This window comes from Oncorhynchus masou, chromosome 5 (assembly GCF_036934945.1).
Source record: "Oncorhynchus masou masou isolate Uvic2021 chromosome 5, UVic_Omas_1.1, whole genome shotgun sequence".
NCBI classification, from domain to species: Eukaryota; Metazoa; Chordata; class Actinopteri; order Salmoniformes; family Salmonidae; genus Oncorhynchus; species Oncorhynchus masou.
In genome coordinates, this window is record NC_088216.1 from 9,753,312 (window position 1) to 9,766,023 (window position 12,712).

Here is a 12,712-nt window from a genome sequence, read left to right on the forward strand (position 1 = left end):
GAAGAGTGGAGGCTGTTATAGCAGCAATGTTTCAACATCTAGTGGAAAGCCTTCCCTGAAGAGTGGAGGCTGTTATAGCAGCAATGTTCCAACATCTACTGGAAAGCCTTCCCTGAAGAGTGGAGGCTGTTATAGCAGCTATGTTCCAACATCTACTGGAAAGCCTTCCCAGAAGAGTGGAGGCTGTTATAGCAGCTATGTTCCAACATCTAGTGGAAAGCCTTCCCAGAAGAGTGGAGGCTGTTATACTAGCAATGTTCCAACATCTAGTGGAAAGCCTTCCCAGAAGAGTGGAGGCTGTTATAGCAGCAATGTTCCAACATCTAGTGGAAAGCCTTCCCTGAAGAGTGGATGGAGGCTGTTATAGCAGCAATGTTCCAACATCTAGTGGAAAGCCTTCCCAGAAGAGTGGAGGCTGTTATAGCAGCAATGTTCCAACATCTACTGGAAAGCCTTCCCTGAAGAGTGGAGGCTGTTATAGCAGCAATGTTCCAACATCTAGTGGAAAGCCTTCCCAGAAGAGTGGAGGCTGTTATAGCAGCAATGTTCCAACATCTAGTGGAAAGCCCTCCCTGAAGAGTGGAGGCTGTTATAGCAGCAATGTTCCAACATCTAGTGGAAAGCCTTCCCAGAAGAGTGGATGGAGGCTGTTATAGCAGCAATGTTCCAACATCTAGTGGAAAGCCTTCCCTGAAGAGTGGAGGCTGTTATAGCAGCAATGTTCCAACATCTAGTGGAAAGCCTTCCCTGAAGAGTGGATGGAGGCTGTTATAGCAGCAATGTTCCAACATCTAGTGGAAAGCCTTCCCTAAAGAGTGGATGGAGGCTGTTATAGCAGCAAAGCGGGTGCGACGCCATCTGCCCCTTTAAAGCCACACTCTGTTAGATACAAATGTCAGTGAGCCACCATAGCAAATATCAACAACGGAGAAAATACCACGATTATGTGTAGTGCTGGAGGACTGACGCACACAGATACAAACACACACAGAAAGAAAACACAGCCAGAGTTTGAAAATGATAATTTAATCACAGAGCATCTACATTCAAACAGTCAAACTCTACTTTTAAACTGACATACACAGTCAGAGGCTAAAAAAGTTTAATCAGGTCTACATTCAAACTCTACTTTCCAACTGACATACACCATATTCAGTTCATGTGTTTAAATAAAAAACATACACATGTAATTTGGAAAGTGCTTTATACAATTTGATTTCAAGTGCCATAAACAAAAGCACAATTTCTCAGTCAAAAATATGAGACAAGTGTGGGAGCAGTATGTGTGTTCTCTCATGAACTTTAAGTCCATTTGATGTGTTATATTCCTTTCCACACTGTGAGCAGTGGTAAGGCTTCTCCCCTGTGTGTGTCACCTCGTGGTCTTTCAGGTGCCCTAACTGGGTAAATATCTTCCCACACTGGGAGCATTCATAACGTTTCTCTCCGCTGTGGATTTTTTCATGCTTTTTCAGTTGCTGAAACAAGGTAAATTTAATTCCACAGTGGGAGCAGTGAAAAGTCTTCTCCCGCGTATGTCTTTTCTCGTGCCTTTTCAGGTACTGTAAATTCCTAAAACTCTTTTCACAATGGGAACAGCGGAAAATCTTTTCTACGGAATGTGTTTGCTTATGGTTTTTCAGGGACCCTGATGTGGAAAAACTCTTTCCACACTGGGAGCAGGGGTAAGGCTTCTCTCCTGTGTGTGTCCTCTCATGTGATTTCAGGTCCCATAAACGGGGGAAACTCTTTTCACACTGGGAGCATTGGTGGGGCTTCTCTCCTGTATGTTTTCTTACGTGATCTTTCAGGGTCCCTAAAGAGGTAAATCTATTTCCACATTGAGTGCAGTGGTAAGGCTTCTCTCCTGTGTGTATTCTTTCGTGTGATTTCAGGCTTCCTAACCTAGAAAAACTCTTTCCACACTGGGAGCAGTGGTGTCGTCTTGCTGGTTTAGACGTCTCTGGGTCTGGTTCCCCTGAAGGACTCTTCCCGCTGTCAGAATGAAAGTCTAGTCTCTCTCCTGCCAAAGACAGACAGTATTTAGTAAACAGGGAGACCTGGGCCCATATTCACAGAGCGTCTCATTGTAGGAATGCTGATCTTTCCATACAATCTAACTCATTATTATATAAAAGTCAATACGCTTTTCAGCACGCTTTGTGGATACGAGCCCTGAATAAAACCTCCACATTATCTAACTGTCTTCTCTGAGGTTTAATCCAGACTAGATTCCTCAATAACCTGAGGTCATTTAAAAAAAAAAAAAAACAGTTAATCCAGAATAATCAAATGAGCAATATGATTCTGAATGGTCTTAATTCTGTCCTCTGAAAAGGCAAGATTTCAACCAAATGTCATGAAATCAGACATAAGATGGTTGTAATTAAAGGATATGTGATGCAGTACCATAGAGACTTCAATCAGGTCAGTCTGTCTCACCTTATAGCTAAAATATGAAGGACCTAACAACACCATAGAGATTTCAATCAGGTCAGTCTGTCTCACCTTATAGCTAAAATATGAAGGACCTAACAACACCATAGAGATTTCAATCAGGTCAGTCTGTCTCACCTTATAGCTAAAATATGAAGGACCTAACAACACCATAGAGATTTCAATCAGGTCAGTCTGTCTCACCTTATAGCTAAAATATGAAGGACCTAACAACACCATAGAGATTTCAATCAGGTCAGTCTGTCTCACCTTATAGCTAAAATATGAAGGACCTAACAACACCATAGAGATTTCAATCAGGTCAGTCTGTCTCACCTTATAGCTAAAATATGAAGGACCTAACAACACCATAGAGACTTCAATCAGGTCAGTCTGTCTCACCTTATAGCTAAAATATGAAGGACCTAACAACACCATAGAGATTTCAATCAGGTCAGTCTGTCTTACCTTATAGCTAAAATATGAAGGACCTAACAACACCATAGAGATTTCAATCAGGTCAGTCTGTCTCACCTTATAGCTAAAATATGAAGGACCTAACAACACCATAGAGATTTCAATCAGGTCAGTCTGTCTTACCTTATAGCCTAAATATGAAGGACCTAACAACACCATAGAGATTTCAATCAGGTCAGTCTGTCTCACCTTATAGCTAAAATATGAAGGACCTAACAACACCATAGAGATTTCAATCAGGTCAGTCTGTCTCACCTTATAGCTAAAATATGAAGGACCTAACAACACCATAGAGACTTCAATCAGGTCAGTCTGTCTCACCTTATAGCTAAAATATGAAGGACCTAACAACACCATAGAGATTTCAATCAGGTCAGTCTGTCTCACCTTATAGCTAAAATATGAAGGACCTAACAATACCATAGAGATTTCAATCAGGTCAGTCTGTCTCACCTTATAGCTAAAATATGAAGGACCTAACAATACCATAGAGATTTCAATCAGGTCAGTCTGTCTTACCTTATAGCTAAAATATGAAGGACCTAACAACACCATAGAGATTTCAATCAGGTCAGTCTGTCTCACCTTATAGCTAAAATATGAAGGACCTAACAACACCATAGAGATTTCAATCAGGTCAGTCTGTCTCACCTTATAGCTAAAATATGAAGGACCTAACAACACCATAGAGATTTCAATCAGGTCAGTCTGTCTCACCTTATAGCTAAAATATGAAGGACCTAACAACACCATAGAGATTTTAATCAGGTCAGTCTGTCTCACCTTATAGCTAAAATATGAAGGACCTAACAACACCATAGAGATTTAAAAAAAAAAAAAAAATGACGCAGAATTTCAAACCTGTTTGTAAGATTTCAAATATCGATCAAAATCAAACCTTTTTGTCTTTTGATCAATGACCAAGATATGTCTGTCTCGTGGTAGGGTGGGGTATGACTGGCAGAAAGGGTCAACTTGGGATCTGATTCTAGACGTGTCACTCTCATCATCCTATGACCTTCATTGAAGAGGTATTGAGCAGCGAACTCCAAATATCAAACCAATGCCTAATGCTAATGGGGTCTCCAGCAGGTCATTTGCCAGCAGCATACCACCCTGCATACCACTGCTGGCTTGCTTCTGACGCTAAGCAGGGTTGGTCCTGGTCAGCAGCATACCACCCTGCATACCACTGCTGGCTTGCTTCTGAAGCTAAGCAGGGTTGGTCCTGGTCAGTTCCTGGATGGGAGACCAGATGCTGCTTGAAGTGGTGTTGGAGGGCCAGTAGGAGGCACTCTTTCCTCTGGTCTAAACAATATCCCAATGCCCCGGGGCAGTGATTGGGGACACTGCCCTGTGTAGGGTGCTGTCTTTCGGATGGGACGTTAAACGGGTGTCCTGACTCTCTGAGGTCATTAAAGATCCCATGGCACTTATCGTAAGAGTAGGGGTGTTAACCCCGGTGTCCTGGCTATATTCCCAATCTGGCCCTCAAACCATCACAGTCACCTAATAATCCCCAGTTCACAATTGGCTCCTCTCCCCTGTAACTATTCCCCAGGTGAAAAAAATGAGAACGTGTCTCAGTCAACTTACCTGGTAAAATAATGAATAAATAACTCGCCAAACAATTCCTAAAAGTAAATGCAATTTTTCACGTGTTCCACCGCGAACAGTCATAAACAAATCTCACAAGTACAGAAGCATTACACGGATTTGGTCCTGCCGTACATACGTACGCTACGGTCACAAGATGCAGGCCTCCGTATTGTGGCTGTACGCTACGATCACAAGATGCAGGCCTCCGTATTGTCCCTAGAATTTCTAAGCAAACAGCTGGAGGCTGTTTCCGGTTACCCGGATAAAGCACTAAATAAACTTCAGTTAGTGCTAAATACGGCTGCTAGAACCAAAAAAAGGTGATCATATTACTCCAGTGCTGTAGCCTCCCTACACTAGCTTCCTGTCAAGGCAAGGGCTGATTTCAAGGTTTTACTGCTAACCAACAAAGCATTACATGGGCTTGCTCCTACCTATCTCTCTGATTTGGTCCTGCCGTACATACCTACACGTACGCTACGGTCACAAGACGCAGGCCTCCTTATTGTCCCTAGAATTTTTAAGCAAACAGCTGGAGGCAGGGCTTTCTCCTATAGAGCTCTATTTTTATGGAATGGTCTGCCTACCCATGTGAGAGACACAGATTTGGTCTCAACTTTGAAGTCTTTATTGAAGACTCATCTCTTCAGTAGGTCATATGATTGAGTGTAGTCTAGCCCAGGAGTGTGAAGGTGAACGGAAAGGCACTGGAGCAACGAACCACCCTTGCTGTCTCTGCCTGGCCAGTTCCCCTCTCTCCACTGGGATTCTCTGCCTCTAAACCCCCTATTACCGGGGCTTAGTCACTGGCTTACTGGTGCTCTTCCATGCCGTTCCTAGGAGGGGTGCGTCGCTGACGTGATCTTCCTGTCCGGGTTGGCGCCCCCCCTTGGTTTTAATTCTCTCTCTCTCTCTCTTGGAGGACCTGATCCCTAGGACCATGCCTCCGGGACTACCTGGCCTGATGACTCCTTGCTGTCCCCAGTCCACCTGGTCATGTTGCTGCTCCAGCTTCAACTGTTCTGCCTGCGGCTATGGAACCCTGACCTGTTCACCGGACGTGCTACCTGTCCCAGACCTGCTGTTTTCAACTCTCTAGAGACAGCAGGAGCGGTAGAGATCTTCTGAATGATCAGCTATGAAAAGCCAACTGACATTTACTCCTGGGGTGCTGACCTGTTGCAACCTTGACAACCACTGTGATTATTATTATTTGACACTGCTGGTCATCTATGAACATTTGAACATCTTGGCCATGTTCTCCACCCAGCACAGCCAGAAGAGGACTGGCCACCCCTCATAGCCTGGTTCCTCTCTAGGTTTCTTCCTAGGTTTTAGCCTTTCTAGGAAGTTTTTCCTAGCCACCGTGCTTCTACACCTGCATTGCTTGCTGTTTGGGGTTTTAGGCTGGGTTTCTGTACAGCAATTTGTGACATCAGCTGATGTACGAAGGGCTTTATAAATAACTTTGATTGATTGAAGTAGCAGACACCGCAAGCTCCCAGCTACTATCTAAACAACACAACATTATCCCCACCTCTGGTTAGACACCTTTGGCTTTAAAAGCCCAGCCTCACACAATATCTGCCAATTAATTTCCAGCAATATCGCCCCTGTCTGTCTCTGTGGTGCGCGTGTTTGTCTATCACTCTGCCTGAAGCCAGTTGATGTCACAACCGTCTTGTGGGTTGATGGAAATGCTTTCCCCAAAATCTTCTCAGTTCAATGTTAACTGCAAATAGTAGTACCTGGCAGAAGTATATCGTGAGGAAGTGTATCATTTGTATCCATTATTTGCATAACTTTGTCATGAAATGAGTAGCAGCAGTACAGAACCATCGCTAGACCGGCTCATTGGATGGAACATTCCTCATTCGCTCCACAGGCAATTAAAGGGGCAGATGAACAATTAAAAGGGGATGTCAGTTTTCTTCCAGACCCATTTTTTTTATTCTAACGTGATTTAAACCATTGACATATTCTCAGAACATCCAGTTTTGTTGTTTCTCTATAAAACAATTGTAATTTTGAATGAAAAAAAACAACAAACAAACAACACATCTAAAACCAGAAAAGTAAAAACAGAGAAAACATAATTTGGGAAAGTAAAAAACTAAATCACAGATTTTATAGGGCCCCCATTAGAGTTGTTAATTAACGATTATTTTACCCGGTATATTGACAGAAAACATAGTGCACTACAATCTCTTGTACACTAAGGACCTGGGGGAAGAGTTGGCAACATAGTGTACAAGAGAAAGTAGGGTACTAAAAACAGGGGAAGAGTTGCAGCTTCCTCAGTGGGTTTACCCACACGATGCTCCAAGACAGGAGAGGGGAAGTTTCCTCAGTGGGTTTACCCACACGCTGCTCCAAGACAGGAGAGGGGAAGTTTCCTCAGTGGGTTTTACCCACACGCTGCTCCAAGACAGGAGAGGGTAAGTTTCCTCAGTGGGTTTACCCACACGCTGCTCCAAGACAGGAGAGGGGAAGTTTCCTCAGTGGGTTTACCCACACGATGCTCCAAGACAGGAGAGGGGAAGTTTCCTCAGTGGTTTTACCCACACGCTGCTCCAAGACAGGAGAGGGGAAGTTTCCTCAGTGGTTTTACCCACACGCTGCTCCAAGACAGGAGAGGGGAAGTTTCCTCAGTGGGTTTACCCACACGCTGCTCCAAGACAGGAGAGGGGAAGTTTCCTCAGTGGGTTTACCCACACGATGCTCCAAGACAGGAGAGGGGAAGTTTCCTCAGTGGGTTTACCCACACGCTGCTCCAAGACAGGAGAGGGGAAGTTTCCTCAGTGGGTTTACCCACACGCTGCTCCAAGACAGGAGAGGGGAAGTTTCCTCAGTGGGTTTACCCACACGCTGCTCCAAGACAGGAGAGGGAAGTTTCCTCAGTGGGTTTACCCACACGCTGCTCCAAGACAGGAGAGGGGAAGTTTCCTCAGTGGGTTTACCCACACGCTGCTCCAAGACAGGAGAGGGGAAGTTTCCTCAGTGGGTTTACCCACACGCTGCTCCAAGACAGGAGAGGGGAAGTTTCCTCAGTGGGTTTACCCACACGCTGCTCCAAGACAGGAGAGGGGAAGTTTCCTCCGTGGGTTTACCCACGTGAGAAGAAGAATGTGCCTAATTGGATGCTAGAGAAAAAAACAAGACTGTACTCACTGGTGTTCATCAGAAGTCCAGCCTCATCTTCTTCCTCCTCCTCCTCCTCTTCCTCCTCCTCCTCCTCCAATGTGACAGTAATCTCCCCCTCTTCCTTCATTTCAAAAAGTTGCTCCTCTTCTTTCAATGTGACAGTCACCTCCTCCTCCTCTTTCACTACAAACACGGCACCCTCCTCTTTCTGTTCATCCCCCTCCTCTTTCACTCTGAAAGCTTCTTCCTCTTCTTTCACTCTAACATCCTCTTCTTCTTTTAATGATGATGCGTCCTCTTCCTTCACTGTAACGTCCTGTTCTTCTTCTTTCACTGTGATAGCTTCCTCCACGTCCTCTTCTTTTACAGTACATTCTTCTTCTTTCACGGAAATGTTCAGCCCTGGAGTTTCTTTCTCCGCCCAACAGGCCTCATTTTCTTTAGCAGAGGAAGAGTAGTTTCGTGAGCTCATGTTCGGGGACGTTAGCTAGCTAGCTATTTAGCATTAGCGACTAGCCTAGTGCTGGGCTAACTTAACAAACCAGATAGCTGACAACGTAAATATGAACTTAAACGGAGTAACTAGTACATACATATACAGTGTGTTTAAAACACTGTGATTAATATACACAGAAATAGTCCAAATCGCTTCAATGTTTCATGTTTGCTAGCGAGTTACTGAGATGGTTGTTGAAGAAACCTCCCGTCCCGTCCACTAGATTTTACGTCACTCGAGAAACATCACCTGAAAAAATCACATCGCCATCTGTTGACTGGAGTTGGAAACGCAGGTTAACAAATAATTAATAATTCTGCAAACAACGTCAAAACAAATAATAGTAAAAATAACCAGACGTGTTTTCTCTGTAGCTCTTACAGATAATAATTGTCTCTAGGCAGACGTAAAAGCTGAATGTATGGTGGCTAGTGGTGCGCGGGTCAGCTGATTGTTCACCCACAATTGATAATTGCTCATCCGCAACCGCCCGACTCCATGTGAAAAAGTGAAAATCTGAGGCACGTACACAACCCTAACCCGCTAATATTAGGAAATACGCCGTAGACTACAGTCAGATAACATTTTTTTGACAAGAGGTACATTACTTTTTGTTTGTTTGCCTGATTGATATCGTAATGAAACAGGCAGGGAGCAGGTCTCGAACCCTCGACCTTCTAGCCCGAATACAGTTTATACATATGAGATGAGTATTTTTTTATTTCACCTTTTATTTAACCAGGTAGGCTAGTTGAGAACACCTTTATTTAACCAGGTAGGCTAGTTGAGAACAAGTTATCCTTTACAACTGAGACCTGGAGTAAAGCAGCATGCAAACATTATTAGAAGTGGCTCGTGTTCCATTATTAGAAGTGGCTCGTGTTCCATTATTAGAAGTGGCTCGTGTTCCATTATTAGAAGTGACTCGTGTTCCATTATTAGAAGTGGCTCGTGTTCCATTATTAGAAGTGACTCGTGTTCCATTATTAGAAGTGGCTCGTGTTCCATTATTAGAAGTGACTCGTGTTCCATTATTAGAAGTGACTCGTGTTCCATTATTAGAAGTGACTCGTGTTCCATTATTAGAAGTGGCTCGTGTTCCATTATTAGAAGTGGCTCGTGTTCCATTAATAGAAGTGACTCGTGTTCCATTATTAGAAGTGGCTCGTGTTCCATTATTAGAAGTGGCTCGTGTTCCATTATTAGAAGTGACTCGTGTTCCAGTGGCTCGTGTTCCATTTTTAGAAGTGGCTTGTGTTCCATTATTAGAAGTGGCTCGTGTTCCATTATTAGAAGTGACTCGTGTTCCATTATTAGAAGTGGCTCGTGTTCCATTATTAGAAGTGACTCGTGTTCCATTATTAGAAGTGGCTCGTGTTCCATTATTAGAAGTGACTCGTGTTCCATTATTAGAAGTGGCTCGTGTTCCATTATTAGAAGTGACTCGTGTTCCATTATTAGAAGTGACTCGTGTTCCATTATTAGAAGTGACTCGTGTTCCATTATTAGAAGTGGCTCGTGTTCCATTATTAGAAGTGGCTCGTGTTCCATTAATAGAAGTGACTCGTGTTCCATTATTAGAAGTGGCTCGTGTTCCATTATTAGAAGTGGCTCGTGTTCCATTATTAGAAGTGACTCGTGTTCCAGTGGCTCGTGTTCCATTTTTAGAAGTGCCTCGTGTTCCATTAATAGAAGTGGCTCGTGTTCCATTATTAGAAGTGACTCGTGTTCCAGTGGCTCGTGTTCCATTATTAGAAGTGGCTTGTGTTCCATTATTAGAAGTGGCTCGTGTTCCATTATTAGAAGTGGCTCGTGTTCCATTATTAGAAGTGACTCGTGTTCCATTATTAGAAGTGGCTCGTGTTCCATTATTAGAAGTGGCTCGTGTTCCATTATTAGAAGTGGCTCGTGTTCCATTATTAGAAGTGGCTCGTGTTCCATTATTAGAAGTGGCTCGTGTTCCATTATTAGAAGTGACTCGTGTTCCATTATTAGAAGTGGCTCGTGTTCCATTATTAGAAGTGGCTCGTGTTCCATTATTAGAAGTGGCTCGTGTCCCATTATTAGAAGTGGCCAGTGATTCCATGTCTATGTATATAGGGAAACAGCCTCTAAGGGTTTGAGTTGCCAGGTGGTAGCTGGCTAGTGATGGCTGTTTAACAGTCTGATGACCTTGAGATAGAAGCTGTTTAACAGTCTGATGACCTTGAGATAGAAGCTGTTTAACAGTCTGATGACCTTGAGATAGAAGCTGTTTAACAGTCTGATGACCTTGAGATAGAAGCTGTTTAACAGTCTGATGACCTTGAGATAGAAGCTGTTTAACAGTCTGATGACCTTGAGATAGAAGCTGTTTAACATTCTGATGACTTTGAGATATACAGCTTCTATCTCAAGGTCATCAGACTGTTAAACAGCTTCTAACAGTCTGATGACCTTGAGATAGAAGCTGTTTTTCAGTCTCTCGGTCCAGCTTTTATGCACCTGTGCTGACTTCATTTTCTGGATGATAGCGGGGTGAACAGGACGTGGCTCAGGTGATTGATGTCCTTGATGATATTTTTGTCCTTCCTGTGACATCGGGTGCTGTAGGTGCCCTGGAGGGCAGGTAGTGTGCCCCCCGGTGATGTGTTGGGCCGACTGTACCACCCTCTGGAGAGCCCTGCATTTGCTGGCGGTGCCGTTGCCGTACCAGGTGGTGATGAAGCCCGACAGGATGCTCTCAATTGTGTATCTATAATAGTTTGTGAGGGTCTTAGCGGCCAAGACACATTATTTCAGCCTCCTGAGGTTGAAGAGGGGCTTTTGCGCCTTCTTCACCACACTGTCTGTCAGGGTGGACCATTTCAGAGTGTCAGTGATGTGTACGCCGAGGAACTTGAAGCTTTCCACCTTCTCCGCTACTGTCCCGTTGATGTAGATAGCGGCGTGCTCCCTCTGCTGTTTCCTGAAGTCCACGATCAGCTCCTTCGTTTTGTTGACGTTGAGGGAAGAGGTGAATTTCCTTGCACCACTCTCACTTCCTCCCTGTAGGTTGTCTCGTCATTGTTGGCAATCAGGCCTACTATTGTTGTGTCGTCCGCAAACGTGATGATACAGTTGGAGGTGTGCATGGCCACACATTCATGGGTGAACAGGGAGTACCGGAGAGGGCTGAGCATTCACCCTTGTGGGTCCCCTGTGTTGAGCATCAGCAAAGTGGAGTTATTTTCCCCTCAATCTACACACAATACCCCATATTGACAAAGCAAAAACAGGTTTATATAATTTTTTTCAAATGTATAAATAAAACCCCCCTGACATATCACATTTACATACGTATTCAGACCTTTTACTCAATATTTTGTTTGAGGCACCTTTGGGAGCAATTGCAGCCAAGAGTTTAATTGGGTATACTTTACCGTAGGGGATGGTTCCAGGTCTCCTCCAGACGTGACGCTTGGCATTCAGGCCAAAGAGTTCAATCTTGATTTCATCAAATGTCATTGGTCAAATACACATGGTTAGCAGATGTTATGTGTAGCGAAATGCTTGTGCTTCTAGTTCCGCCAGTGCAGCAATATCTAACAAGTAATTTAACAATTCCACAACAATAATACACACAAATCAAGTAAAGGGATGGAGTAAGAATATATCCATATAAATATATGGATGAGCAATGAGCGAGCGACATAGGCAAGATGCAGTAGATGGTATAAAATACAATTGAAGCCAACCTCAAGTTAACATACTTATGTTGGAGTCATTAAAAATCGTTTTTCAAACACTCCACACATTTCTCATTTGTTTATTTGTTTACAGACAGATTATTTCACTCTATCACAATTCCAGTGGGTCAGAAGGTTACATACACAAGTTGACTGTGCCTTTAAACAGCGTAGAAAATTCCAGAAAATTATGTAATGGTTTTAGAAGCTTCTGATAGGCTAATTGACGTCAATTGGAGGGGAACCTGTGGATGTATTTCAAGGCCTAACTTCAAACTCAGTGCCTCTTTGCTTGACATCATGGGAAAAAATCAAAAGAAATCAGCCAAGACCTCAGAATTGTTTTTGTAGACCTCCAGAAGTCTGGTTTATTTCCAAACGCCTGAAGGTACCACGTTCATCTGCACAAACAATAGTACACAAGTATAAACACCATGGGACCACGCAGCCGCCATACCACTCAGGAAAGAGACGCGTTCTGTCTCCTAGAGATGAACGTACTTTGGTGCAAAGAGTGCAAATCAATGCCAGAACAGCAGCAAAGGACCTTGTGAAGATACTGGAGGAAACAGGTATAAAAGTATCTAGAGTGGGGCAAAAAAGTATTTAGTCAGCCACCAATTGTGCAAGTTCTCCCACTTAAAAAGATGAGAGAGGCCTGTAATTTTCATCATAGGTACACTTCAACTATGACAGACAAAATGAGAAAAAAAATCCAGAAAATCACATTGTAGGATTTTTAATGAATTTATTTACAAATTATTTTTTGGCTTAGGTATATGTAAACTTCTAACTTCAACTGTCCATATGGGATGAGTAATGCAAGATATGTAAACATTAAAGTGACTAGTGA

General features: G+C 43.4%; 1 protein-coding gene across 1 annotated transcript; it reads right to left on the reverse strand.

Annotated features, from left to right (window-relative positions):
- Positions 1-1,010: 1,010 nt before the first annotated feature.
- LOC135532612 (zinc finger protein 501-like) lies at positions 1,011-8,381 on the reverse strand. Its single transcript, XM_064960088.1, has 2 exons — positions 7,684-8,381; positions 1,011-2,023 (listed from the first exon to the last, which is right to left on the reverse strand). Exons 1-2 carry the CDS (start codon positions 8,126-8,128, stop codon positions 1,248-1,250), a joined length of 1,221 nt encoding a protein of 406 aa, XP_064816160.1. The 5' UTR covers positions 8,129-8,381; the 3' UTR covers positions 1,011-1,247.
- Between the last annotated feature and the right edge of the window lie 4,331 nt (positions 8,382-12,712).

Coding starts and splice junctions, on each gene's coding strand:
- LOC135532612 (XM_064960088.1), bottom strand. CDS start 8,128: ATGAGCTCACGAAACTACTCTTCCTCTGCTAAAGAAAATGAGGCCTGT. Junction 2,024..7,683: donor TGGACTTCTGATGAACACCA/GTGAGTACAGTC, acceptor TGTCTTTGGCAG/GAGAGAGACTAGACTTTCAT.